Source organism: Eulemur rufifrons, chromosome 17 (assembly GCF_041146395.1).
Source record: "Eulemur rufifrons isolate Redbay chromosome 17, OSU_ERuf_1, whole genome shotgun sequence".
Taxonomy (NCBI): domain Eukaryota; kingdom Metazoa; phylum Chordata; class Mammalia; order Primates; family Lemuridae; genus Eulemur; species Eulemur rufifrons.
The window spans coordinates 1,243,346-1,256,768 of NC_090999.1; the positions used below are offsets into that span (position 1 = coordinate 1,243,346).

Here is a 13,423-nt window from a genome sequence, read left to right on the forward strand (position 1 = left end):
ATCCCGCCGGCCACAGAGATGCGGGGGGAGGGGATGCAGAGGTGGGAAGGGAAATGGGTGTCCAGGTGGAAAAAGAGAGGCAACCAATTAGACCCTAGACAGAACGGACAAATAGCAGTTTTTAAGTGTACGTCCTGGGAGAAATGCAGAGTAACGGGAAAGCCCGACGCCGTGAGGTAATTAAACGGTTTATCCTGAGCCCAGCATGGGCCGGGCCAGGGAGCCTGCGCAGGCGGTCCCGGGGGTCGGTTCGGTTTCGTACATTTTAGAGAGACAGGAATTGCAAACAACGTCCTAAGTCAATACTGTGGCCCCCAAAAGGCGGACAAAGTGGGGTTTACAGGTTATAGGTGGGTTTCAAGATTTGCAGTTGGTTGAAGACGTAAACTATCCGGAGGCGTGGAAAGTTTGGAGTTGAGGGGTCCGTTAGAGCAGCGGTCCTGACCCCTGTGGCACCAGGGACGGGTCTCACGGAGGACAGTTTTACAAGGAGTTCCGGGGCAGTCGGGGCTCAGGCGGTGATGCGGGGGTGGGGAGCGGCTGCAGACAGGGGGCCCCTTTGCTGGCTCCCCGCTGCCCACCTGCCCACCTGCCCACCTGCCCACCTGCCTTGCGGCCAGTGTTTCCACGCAGGGTAGGCGCTCAGGCGGCGACGCGGCCTGTTGAGGGGTTGGGGACCGCCACATTGGAGACCAGCCACAAAATACTGGCTCAAGCGATCTGTTAGCCACACTGATGGCCTGCCGGTGGCCTGCATGGCCTAAGGTCCTGTTAATAATTTAGTATCTTATTGTCACTAAGAGTCTGTTTTGTCAATGATCTCTGTTTTAACATTCATGCCGGTCAGCGGTTGAGTGTAAACTCCGAGAGGGAGGGGCGTAAGGAGGCCTGTCCCATCTCCTGCCCTTCTTGGCCAGGACCTCGGTTTTAAGGTTTTCCTGGAGTCACCGTGGCGAGGGGTCTGTTCAGTTGGCAAGGGGCTTGGGATTTTGTTTTAGTTCACAATTAACTTATGGAAACGAATGGAAATAGACAATGGTCCCAACTGGTTACAAACTATCTTTTTCTTTCTCCATTATGGAAAAGATCAAACACACAGGAACACTGGCAAGAATTTTACAGCGAACACCCATGTACCCATGGCCTAGATTCTACAGTCAACGGGCTTACACTTGAGTTTCAGGTACCAACCTGAGAACCCATCCATCTTACTGTCTGTGGATGTCGAAGTGAGTTGCAGACCTGGCCACATCCACCCTCCCTCCCTGCACGTTGCTAGCTCAGTGCCCGCTTCTGCACCTGACCAGGCGAACACGGGGCCAGCTCTGGACAAATCTGCCTCAGACCGCCAGTCTGTTGGGACACCTTTCCGTCTTCAGGAGGGCTTTCTGTGCATTCTGTTTCTTGTAGCCTTTCCCCTCTTCTGTGTCATCTCCCCGGCCTCCCGTCCATCCCTAGAGTCTTGTTCTTGGAGCCACCTGGTTCTCAGGCGCGGGCCACAGGAAAGAAAAGGCAGACGCTGGAACGTCACGCGGTGACTGTACCCAGGTGGGGCTGGAACCTCACGAGGGAACTGGACTCAGGTGGGGCTGGACTGCAGGCGGGAACTGGACCCAGGTGGGGCTGGACTGCAGGCAGGGACTGCACCCGTCGGCTGTAAACAAGCCTTTTGGAAGCTGTACCTGCAGGCTGGACAGAAGCAACTGCATGTTTACTGGTCGCTTCACAAGAGCTGTGTTGCAGAAATTCCCCAAACCCGCGATCACACACGGGAATGCAGACGTCTTACAACTTGCACTTCCAGTTTCTTTCTCTAAGTAATCGGCCCCTTCGCCAATAAATCATTTGATATTGAAACTTCTCATGGTTATCGATTACCATAAAAATATAAACAGTGTCTCTTCCGTTTGCCTCCTCCCCTGCCTTCCCCTCATAATCATCTCTGGCAGCTGCTGGGCGCGGAAGATTGCGCAGTCGCCCACCTTGTCTGCCGAGCCCCGACCGAGTTCGCACCTGCCAGACCGACCGCGCCGCGCCTGCGCACCTCCGCCCCGCCGGCGCGCCTCCCCAGAGCGAAATAAGTCCCGGGAGCGCGGGCGCCGCCGGAAGTAGTGCGCATGCGTCGGCGCTCGGCGACTCGTCGCGCCGGGTTAGGCGTCAGCCGCACAAAATGGCGGCGGCGGTGACCTTCTGCCGGCTGCTAGGCCGGACCGGCGTGGGAGCGCGGAGCCTGCCCTGGGGCGCCAGGGGTTTCGGGGTGCGGACGTCGCCCACCGGGGAGAAGATCACGCACACCGGCCAGGTAACGGCCGCGGGGCGTAGGACGCCCGGCCGCGGAAGGGGGCGAGTTGGGGGAGCCGGGTGGCGGTCAGCCCGTGCCTCCGTCGCAGTCTCAGCCCCGGTGGACCCCGCCTGTCCGGACGGCAGGGCGGGCCGCCCGGAGGATCCCAGCGCAAAGCGCCCGCGCGCGCCGAGCCAGGTGTCCCCGGTGGCAGCGGGCTCCCTGCAGGGCTCCCCGCCGGCGGTGTGTCCCACCGGTTCTCTGGACCGAGCATCTTTAAGATTGTGCAGTGTTGAATAATAAACTTTAATAACCCGAGGGGTCTGTCTAGAGCACAAAAACAGTGCGACACCGCAGTCGTGAGCCAGAAGGCGAGGCGGAAGGCACGTGTGTGTCAACGCTAAGACGTGCCCTGGCGTGGCCGTACGTGAAAGGAGGTGGTTCTCCTCGGCCAGGATGTCTCTCCTCACCCTCAGTCCACCGTCTTCGTCACGACTTGCCTCTTCTTTTCCACTGCACCTTCCCGGGGTGCCTCTCAGTGCTACCCCAGACTTTGTCCTCCAGTTCATATTATCACCCCTTGTCATCCTAGGTATCTTGCTGAAAAATGCCCCTGGCAGCACAGTGTGCCCCTCGTGTGTTTGACTAATTATCAATGGCCTAAAAGTTAAGAAAAACACTTTTTGTTTATTTATGATTGATTTTAAGTGACCACATTGAGAATAAGGCTGTAAAAATTACATATGGTCTTTTTCCTTTCTCTCCTAGGTTTATGATGATAAAGACTACAGGAAAGTTAGGTTTGTAGGTCGTCAGAAAGAGGTGAGTAAAAACTACAGTAAAAGTGAGGTATGGTTTTATAAAACTTGCATATAACCCACAAGAAATAAAGATTAGTATATAAGATTTAAATAAATTCTCCCACATTTTGAGCACCCTAGGAGATCTGGAGTTCTACATTTCTTATAATTTAGTTAATTGTATCCATTTCTGGTTTTTTCCACCCCGAAATACATAATGTAACATTTTGTAACTGAAGTTCTGGTTAATCTATAAATGGGAGTGATCTTTTTCATTTCTGCGCCTTATACTCTTGAGACTCTCATGTTAAGGTAAATCATATCAACTTTTCAGAATTGCTCTTTTAATCACTTGTCAATGGAAAAGAAGCCAAACTCCATAAAATAATTTAAAGAGGTTTATTCTGAGACAAATTTGATGACCATGGCCCTGGTTGTCAAACCCAAGAAGGCTTGAGCAAGTGGACTGCCTGTGGTTGGGTTGCAGTTTGGTTTTACACATTTCAGGGGGTTAGGAATTACACATAGTCATAAATCAATACTTGGGAGGCGTACATTGGTTTGGCCCGAAAAGGTGGGACATCTTGAAGAATGGCTTACAGGTTATAGGTGGGTTTAAAGACTCTTTGATTTGTAATTGGTTAAAGAAATGAAGCTTTGTCTAAAGACTTGGAAAGTTTTAAGGTAAGGAAGTCTGTTAATCAGAGACGAGCCACTGGGCGCATACGCAGACTCAGGTGATCTGTTGTGTATATTGAGGACCCAGGGTCGTCTAGCACAGGCTTAGGCCTGGTAATGAGTCACAGAGGACAGCTACAAGAAGGGAGGGGCATGATGGGCATGTCTGATGTCCCTTCTCATGGGTAGCAGCTCAGCTTTAGGGTATCTGCTTGGCCAAGAGGGGGTCCATTCAGTCAGCCAGTGATTGGGAGGAGCTTAATATTTTATTTTGTTCACACACCTTTTAGGGTATGTTTTTCATACTGCTTACCAAATAAATTAGGCTGTGTTTTTACAGGGACTTACACTGACAAACTGAAAGTGGCGCATGAATAATTATTCTCTGAGTCGGTCTAACTGCTCTACACGTTATAAAGGAAGATGAGTTACATCAGACAGCCCTGAGTGTGGCTGCTGGAGAGAGAATGTTGGGATCGGAATCCTTTGGCCTAAATAAGCCTGTTTTCTACCTAACTCCCTCTGTAACACACGTCTGCCGTCTCCTGAATTCTCATTCCTGTTAGTGCAGGCATTCCTCCGTGTGTCCTGAATCTGTTTCTGTCCTTCGTGGCTACCTTATGTCATTCTCCTGCCCACTTCTGTCAGCCCGTTGGTTCTTCTTAGCTGCCCCTCCTACTTCCCCTTTGATCTTGGTCACATTGTCCCTTCCAGGGTCCAGTTTCTGTACTTCTGTTCAGGAGCTATGGGACATTCTAGAGAAGCTCGCATGGTCATGAATTGGCTCAGTATAAATTCATGTTCTCAGAATGCAGCTGGTTCCCTGCCGTGTGGTCTGAGTGGGTGGCAGAGAAGTTTGTATTCTGTTGGCTGATTATTTGGTGACACTGCCTGGGTGTTGGGTAGAGAAGGGTCCTGGAGCCTGCTCCAGTGCAGGGGAAGAGTGTGCTGGGACTGACAGGGATGTCTGCCAGGATCATGGTGGTAGAGGGCTTGTGTCTGGTGGGTTTGCCCCTCTGGTGGCATGGAAGCCATGTGGATTTGCCGTCAGGTGGTTGAGGTTAATCGGTTAATGCCTCTGAAATTCAGTTTTCTCATTTGTGAAATGGAAGCCGTGTGATATTGTTCATAGAATTGTAACTCTCCAATGAGATAACATGTAAATTGTCTAGTGAGAGTTGGCGTACGGTGAGTCCTCCTCTGCATCCTCAGAATGCGTTTCTGTGTCTGCCTTGAGTTGTTACTGCATTCCCAGCGGTAGCATCTGTTCCGTGTGCTACTTTCTCCAGTCCTGTAGCCCAGTCTGCGCCTTCCTTCTGTGCACAGACTGTTTCTGGTTGGTCTAGTACAGGGCAACGGGGAAACAACTTAAAGTCAAACCCAACAGAATCAGAGTTGGTGATGCCAGCGAAGGTGGAGGCAGGAGAGGGCTGTGGTGCCGTCTCTCCAGCCGTCCCTCCCCCAGGTGCCATCCTGGCCGTGACCCTGGACACTCGGCCTCAGCCTCCCCAGTGCCTTACCTGATTGAGCATCCAGAGTGAGGGCGCGGCTTGGCCTTATGTAAAGGTACGAGGCATGTTTCTAACACAATGAGTACGCACCGGGCTCAGGTCCTCCTTCTTTCAACAAAAATTTGGTGTTTAGTACTATTTTTAGTAGTATTTTTGGTTATAAGGGACCTTATTTTTTTAGAACACTTTTAGGTTTACAGAAAAACTGTGAAGAGAATAGACAGTTCTCCTAGGCACGCGCTCTCCTGACAGTTTTGCTGTTTGTCCGCTGCCGTGTCACAACTGACGAAGCAATATTCATATGTTATTATCGGCTCGTGTCCGCGGTAGACCTTACAGTTCACTCGTGGTGTTGTGCAGTCTGTGGGTTTGGACAAATGTGTGATGACATGTGTCCACCAGCACAGTATCACACAGTTTCCCTGCCCTGAGACTCCTCCGTTCATCCCTCTCTCCCCCCACTCCTGGCAACCCCTGTGTTCCTGTCTGTGTAGTTCTGTTTAGTAGCACAGTAAGAAATAAGCCAAATCTGAACTTTATCTGAAGAATAAGGATAGCAAGAAGCTAGATAGTGGAGCTGACCTTGGCAGAAAAACGTGGAAAGTATCCACGTATGGCCCTTGGCTGGTTTTGACCGGGGTGCCCGGCGCGGTTTGCCGTGTGCCTGCAGAGGGATCCCTGCACGTGCTGGGGCCGGTAACTCGTGTCAGTTGTCACCAGGCTGAGGAGTAGCTTCTCGGGTCTGAGCAGAGAAGACTTGTGGCGTCTTTCCTCCCATGTTGACCAGTCTTTTACACTGGCATGTCATCATGTCATCATCTGGACCTTGCTGGCTCTCACATATGCATACACACACGCGTGGCACAGGCAGGACAGCTAAGGAGCAGAGAGGGAGTGCCGAGTGCCCAGGGCTCAGTAGCTGCAAGGACCAGTTGCTGCTCCCTGGGCTGAGGTGGGGTTGGCAGGAGGAAGAGCTTGGAAGGTCCAGTGTAGGGAGCTCCAGGCAGGGGCCGCTGGCCGGGAGCTGGGGATGCGGCCCGGACAGCAGGGCCGAGGCCTTCCTCTGCCGCACAGAAGGTTGGACATGGCTGCCCGCTCCCTCCCCCTGTGTTTGCAGGTGGTTTGGTGGGTGACGTGGGCAGAGTTCTGTGCTGTTCTGCTTTCACGCTTGGGTTTGCCTGTCTGCCTGCCTGCTTGTCTTGAAGCAGCAGCCTGGGTGCCTTTGAGGGGGTTTTGGGGACTTGGGAGTCGTGGTCTGTGTCGTGGCAGCTCTGAGCGGTTCCGTGGGCCCCTGCTCCTTACTCTCCTCTCCTTGGGCTTCCCTTCCCAGATGCATGGTCTGAGTCGGGGGTGAAGGCAGTCTGGTTTTTAATGAATCTCGGATTAATGTGAGTCACAGGTCTCTGCTTCCTCTAGAAAGGCTGGGACTCTCGGAAACGGTGGTTATGAGAGAGAGGTGGGTTCACCCGCCAGGGCCCAGAGGGAAATATTTGAAACTGTGAATGCATAACCCCCCAGGTTCAGATGCTGGTGGCTTAGTGGATGAGGTGTGTGCTTTGATTTCCTCCCTCGGGGTGGCTCCGGGACTTGGCGTTTGCCTCCTTCCTGCGTCTTTGTGTCTTGTGATGCTTCCTCTTGCAGGGCACCCGCAAGACTCCATCCGTCCCAAAACAGGTTTGAACACGTCCCACAAACAGTCCAATTAGTGGTTTTGAGCATTTTCTGTGAAGTTACTTAGTTTAATTTGGACGAAAACTTCAGGTTTTGCCTGTGATTTAAAAATTATATACCTATATAGACACATGTACACACGTAGGTTTAGCTAAATATGATTATTGACATTAATGTTAAAAATACCTGATGTTCTGATGATCGAACGGAGCTATGAGCTGTAAGTTTAAAATAAATTATATAAACTTCCATTAACGGGGTATTTTATAGAACGTTGAATTCGTAGCTGGGTTATTGCTTCCTTTTTGCATTGGTTTTGATATAGAATTATATACTTTATGTTTTGTCTTCAAGAGATTTAATCTCAGTTTGTCATAAAGAAGTGGACTTTGCACAGGAGCTGTCACTCCCAGAGACGTCGCGCTGGGACAAGAGCAGGTGCTGGCAAATGAACTGAAACCCCAGTGTTGCTATGCCCAGATCAGTTGGTCGTTAGGAGGTCGGTGGGAAAGGCGGCTTCCTGCTCTTTCCGTGGTGACGTGTGAAGGACTCATTTACAGCAGTGGGACGGTCGGGCGAGAGCCGCATCGTGTGCTTGAAGAGATGTGTACGGGCTGCCGTGACATTTTTTCTCCTGTTAATTTCCTCGTAAAATCCAGCTGTGCTTTTCTCCCCCTCGTCCCCTTCCTGGGTGGGAGCGAGGGAGAGCCCCGAGTCTGAGCATAGGGCGAGCTCTGTTGTGCTTGGGGTGTGCTCACTGCGGGTTCTTTGTATTCCTGCGGTTGGTGAGTTCCGGACCCAGACTCTGTGATGGGCGGTCGAGGTCGCCCTGGAGCTGCGTGTGTAAATGACGGGAGGGCACCTGCGTCCGTCACTGGTGTCAAGGCGTCAGCTGCCCTTCCCGCGGGAAAGTGGCTGGGCTCTGACTGCCGTGATTGGGGCCTGGCAGTTTGTTAGTGCAGCCTCTGTGACATGTTGTCACTTGGGCAGACACCGTATTATTTACACCATAAGGCTTCATTTGTATGGCTAGTGCCTCGCCGGCAGCAGGGTGAGGGGGATGTCCCTCACTTCACAGCCACCGTGCGGTGCTGGTGCAGGGGAGCCCCCAGACCGTCACCGCGGCCTGCGTCTCGAGCTTGTAGAACAACACTGAGGGGCACTGCACGGCTCGCCGTGCTGCCCACCGCGGCTTCGCCTCCCACGAGCTTCCCGCTGTGTTTCTGGAAGTAGCTCTTTAAGGAGAAGCTTCGCAACACTGTGATCTGTAACTGACAGGGCGTCTTAAGAGGAGTTAAGCCTTTCCAAAGTGTCTGTAAGTCTCAGAGAGAAAGCGGTGCCCCCGCGTGTTCTCTGCTGCTGTGTGTGGCAGCTGAACACGCCCCTGTCCTGCAGAAATGGGCGACTGGCACGGTGTGGCTTGCTTCCGTTCCCACCTGGTGAGGTTAAAGACGCAGAGATGTTAGGTGTTAAGATGCGCCACGAAGGGGGTGGTCAGCTAAAGCAGTGTAGTCAGTCAGCGAACTCCTGTGTGGATGCCACAACCTGATGGATTTCCAACTCGTAACACCAGGAAAAAGACTGACAAGATAAATCAAAAGACAGCAGAAAGGAGGGAGTGGTCATGATAAAAGCAGAGTTAATTCAATAGAAAATATGGATAGATAAGTCAAAATCCTGGTTTTGTGAAAATTGATAAACCACTGATCAATTATTACACCACATAACTGAAAAGATGGAATACACAGATACACAAAGTAAGTGATCAGAGGGAAATATAGTGATTGATAGGACATTTGCACACTTCTATGCAAATAAGTTGGAAAATTTAGATGAAGTGGAAAATTTTTTAGGAAAGTACAGTTTGCCAAAATTGATCCTAGTAAAGGGAAAAAGCTGAAACAGGCCACTTTCCATAGGAGAAGTAGGGACGGTTCCTAAGGAATGACCTTTCAGATAACACCAGGTCCAGGTGGTGTCGCAGGGGGGTTCTGGGTGATCCTGGTACTGCACAGTTTTTTTCAGAATATAGAACATGAAGGAAAACTTAGAGGTTCTTCTGATGACACAGAGGTAACTATGGCACTTAAGGCTGATAAACAGAGAAATAAATACTGTGGATATTTAGAAAAGTCCTGTAAACAAGATCATACCAGGAAATCTGATACTTCTTACCAGATCAATACGTCTGTGGAGAAAAGTTGTGTGATATCTCTGTAAATGCTGAAAAGGCCTTTGACAAAATTTAATACCCATTTCTAATTAGAAACTCTTGAGAAAGTAGGAATTGATAGATACTTCCTTGACATGATAACGTGTTTTGCTTCGGTTTTAAAACCTGCATTATACAAAAAAAAAAAAAACCCACTAAAGACTTTCCCCCCACAGTCAGGAACCCGGCACTGATGCCCACAGTTTGTAGTACTGCTTAACCTAGTGTAGGCAATTAGGAAAAAGTAGTAAAACCCCCTGAGAATCAGTGATAAAACTAACTCAAAAGGACCTGCAAACAGGCAGGAGGTGAAATTCACATGGAGTTTCTCCCACCGGTACACATGAGGATCAGTAAGAGGTGGAGGCGGGATGGACGAGGACCCCGGAAACAGCAGCTGCAGACACAGAACAGGCTTAGGGACAGCGCAGCCCCTGTCCCCGACCCGGACCCAAGGGGAAGCTGGGAGGACGGTGTGGGTCTGACAGAACAGCTGCGTGGGTGGCATCTTCGGATTTCAGATAAATCTGTTACATCGGTGTTACGTTTACTGAGGTTGATAACTGCATCGAGGTTACGTGAGATATACTTCTGAAATACCCACGGGAGTGAAGGAGGGAAAGGCCCGTGTGGTCTGTTTGCTCAGACGGGCTGCAAAAAGCGTGTGTGCGCTTGGGGAGAAAGGGACAGGGCGGGAGAGAGCAGACTGTTTCTGGTAGGGTTGGAATTACACTCAGGTGGAAAGTAAGTGTCTGTAAACCTGTGCTTAAATTATCTGTGTGTTCCGACTGCCTGTGCTGATGATGTTTAGCGAACACGTGCAGAACACGGCTGTGCTGACAGCCCGTGATTTGGGGGATGAAGTTAGCAAGTTTCTGTATTTGTCTGTGTAAGTTCTTTTTTTCTTGTTCCAGGTGAATGAAAACTTTGCCATTGATTTGATAGCAGAGCAACCCGTGAGCGCGGTGGAGAGCCGGGTGATAGCGTGTGACGGCGGCGGGGGGGCGCTGGGCCACCCGAAGGTGTACATCAACCTGGTGCGTAGCCGCGGGGCTCTGGCCTGCCCTCGTGCCGAGGTGGCCGTCCGTCCTCGGGGCCGAGTTCCTCCTGGCCACACCGTCCTTCCGCCCCCTTGCGCCTGCTCCCGAGGGGGCCCTGCGGGGTTCACCCCACCCCATGTTCACCCCGCAGACGTGCACTGTGGGGACCAAGCAAAGGGCGTGTGCAAAACCAGCCTCTCGTCTGTGAAGTGGGCCGGTGTGTCTGGTTGGATTGGCGTTGACGTCCGCCTTCCCCTTCTCACACGTGGGCGTGTTATCCTCTCTGAGCCGCCCTGTTTTGGTCCTTGGCTCAGCCTGCCTGGCTGCCAGACAGAGTCCCGCACACCGGGCGGCTTAAACCACAGAAATCTATTCTGCCACAGTCCTGGAGGCTGCAAGTCTGAGAGCCAGGTGTCGGTGGGTGGGTTCCTCCGCAGGCCTCCCTGTTTGTGTAGACGGCACCTTCTCCCTGTGTCCTCGCGGGGTCATCCCCATGTGCGTGTCTGTGTCCTCATCTGTTATGAGGACATGGACCCCCCATGACCTCATTTAACCTCAGTCACCTCTTTACAGGCCTGTCTCCAACGCAGTCACGTTGGGGCTTAGGACACTAGTGTAGGACGTCGGGGAGGCACAGTCTGTTTTCTCATAGTCCCTCTGTGATCTTTCACGCCTGTCGACGAGTGTCACGCACAGGGCCGTGGAGTAGAGAGGCGTACAGGGCTGAGAAGGAAACCCGGGGACACAGTGTGGACACGGCGCAGTGCACAGGAAGGGCGGGGGCAGCCCCAGCGGGTCTAGTGAGGACGTGCTGTTCTGGGCGTTGTTACTAACGCATAGTCACTGGCGAGTAGGACTTTGTCTTCATCAGAAGTGACATTTTCTAAAAGCTGTCATTGTCTTGGATGCTTGTCCTGAAAGGAGACGACGTGGCCGGCATGCACCGCGAAGCAGCCGGGCAGGACCCCCGACTTGTGTCCAGGGTGCCCTCCTGCGACCTGCCCCGGGGCCGTGTCTGGGTGGGGCTCACGGCCCTCTGCCAGCACCACCCGCCACCCCCTGCAGGCAGGCGAAGTGTGGAGAGTCGGTGTGTCGTAGGGAAGGTGCCAGAAGCGCTGGTGTGCGGCAGCGGTGTCCGTGGCGGTCCTGTGGGGTGGCTGCGGGTCCCAGGGCGGGAGCCTGCGGCTGGGGCTTCAGTCCCAGGGCTGCCTGCAGGTCCGGGTGGGGCCAGGACGGACGGTCACAATTCTTGGCTCAGTAGTAACCTCTTCGTCCCAGGGTTGCTAGGTGACAGTGTGCGAGCCCAGTCCGGAGAGTATCCCGCCGTGTAATAGGGACAGTGGAGACAGTTATTGAAGAAGATACAAGATACATTGTACACAGGACGGGGACGCCTCAGTCCTCTTCAAAGCGGGCACCTTGGCACTCACACAGTTCTCTCAGCGTCCTTAACCTGACCCTGCACGCTCAGCATTCCCAGGTGCTCTGCTTGTCGCAGGCCTTCCAGAACGTGGGGCACTTTTATTTGCGCTGCACTTGTGGAGTCGTCCCCGAAAGCCTGAATCATCCCAGTAGTTTCCACAGAGGAACGTTCAGGCTTAATGCACATTTGACGCAGATTCCTTGCTCTGCCCGTTCAGAATGCAACGGCCGCGCGGTGCACGTGCTCACTGGGCGCCCAGCCCCGCTGGCTGGGGCAGTGCGGGCGTCACTGCTCACGCAGGCGCAGCCCGGCCCACGCCGCACGGCGGCCGGGTCACGTCCATGTCACACAGACCGTTCTCATGTTAACAGTGGCTGGATACTTTCCGGACTACCTCGCATTTCAAGTTTTATACGTACTTTTCTGACGTGTAATATCTGTTAGAGTTGGAGTAGATTGTGGAAATATGAGATCGTTCCTTTTGATCTTTTTCAGGACAAAGAAACAAAGACCGGGACCTGTGGTTACTGTGGCCTGCAGTTCAGACAGCAGCATCCCTAGCGCAAGTCCCCACCGGGGCCGTGCGTGTGTTCAGCACGGAGAGAAGTCCGTGCGGGTCGCTGGCTCTGCGTGAGGGGCTCCTGGCGTTGAATAAAGGGCATTGCTGTGAAGGATGCTGGCTCGTAAGTGTATTTCATAGAACCAGCGTTGGAAGTGAGTGTGCCCTTAGACGCGAGACTTGAAGCCGCGTCCCCCCCCAGCGAGCAGTGTGTGCCCGGCACTCCCGGCGTGTCGGGCAGTTGCCGGTGCTTCTCCAGGGTCCTCCCGTCCTTGGGACCACGTGGCAGCTGAGAGCCGGGAGGGAAGGCGGCGGGGATCACCTTTCCTGCTTTGCCGGCTCGGCCGCGGCTCCGCGGTGGCCGCCCAGGTCACACGGCCGAGGGGTCTCAGCCTGGGGCGTGGCGCCCGCTCTCCCCGGGCAGTGGGGCTCGCCTTCATCTCCTCCTGCGTCGACACGTAGGGTCTTAAACTCAGGAGCCTAAAGTATCTGCGCGAAGGTATTGAAGTCACATACTGGCCAGTGAGGGAAACCTGCGCATTTAAAGCAGTAGGATTGTAGTGTGGAGTGACACAAAGATAAAAGGAGTCATGGAAATAAAAAGAGCCGAAAATAAAAGGAGCCAAGCGAGTGGCTGCTTCCCCGGGGTGGTGCAGGAGGCCCGTGGCCCGACACCTGCTCCCGGACGGGCCTGAGCCTCCGGGCCTCGTAGTTGCGCCTGCCCACCGAGGGCCGCGGGCATGGGGAGGCCACCGAGCCCTCCCAGCCGCTGACGCCCTAAGGAGTTTGTGACCCAGAGGCTGGGACCACATGGACCGTAGCTGTCCCAACACAGGTGCAGGGTCTCTCCGGAAGCCCCTCCTCCGAGGTGACCCTCCACTCAGACAGCGCAGGGAGGCCCTCGGGCAGAATTTGCCGTCCCCTGGGGAGGTTTCCTGTCTCCACAGGTACAGTGGGGGCGGCTCGTGGGCCACAGGAGATGGTGACCTCTGCAGAGGAGATGGACGCAAAGGAGTCCCTGGCAGTGGCCGCCCTCCGGGGAGGCCCACCTGGCTCTGTGGCCATGCAGGGTCCTGGGCTCCAGCTGGCGTGGCCCCCAAGCGTTGGGTCACCCCTTACCTGGGGGCGTGGCCTAGGAAAGGCCTCCCAGATGGGAGGAGGTGGTCAGGTACCTGGCCCAGACCTGAGGGGCCAGTCAGCGAATGCCATGGCCTGTTCCTGGGACAGGCCCTGCCTGGGGCGTGCGAG

At 53.6% G+C, this 13,423-nt stretch overlaps 1 protein-coding gene across 4 annotated transcripts; it reads left to right on the plus strand.

Annotated features, from left to right (window-relative positions):
• Positions 1–42: 42 nt before the first annotated feature.
• NDUFS6 (NADH:ubiquinone oxidoreductase subunit S6) lies at positions 43–12,290 on the plus strand. 4 transcript variants are annotated; one of them, XM_069492076.1, is made up of 5 exons: positions 43–176; positions 1,087–2,302; positions 3,050–3,103; positions 10,068–10,190; positions 12,112–12,290. In XM_069492076.1, exons 2-5 carry the CDS (start codon positions 2,171–2,173, stop codon positions 12,175–12,177), a joined length of 375 nt encoding a protein of 124 aa, XP_069348177.1. In that variant the 5' UTR covers positions 43–176; positions 1,087–2,170; the 3' UTR covers positions 12,178–12,290. The 4 variants fall into 4 exon arrangements, with proteins under 4 accessions (XP_069348177.1, XP_069348178.1, XP_069348179.1 ...); XM_069492077.1 differs by lacking the exon at positions 43–176 and having other exon boundaries at positions 1,052–1,817; positions 1,896–2,302; XM_069492078.1 differs by lacking the exon at positions 43–176 and having other exon boundaries at positions 1,052–1,548; positions 1,618–2,302.
• Positions 12,291–13,423: the final 1,133 nt, after the last annotated feature.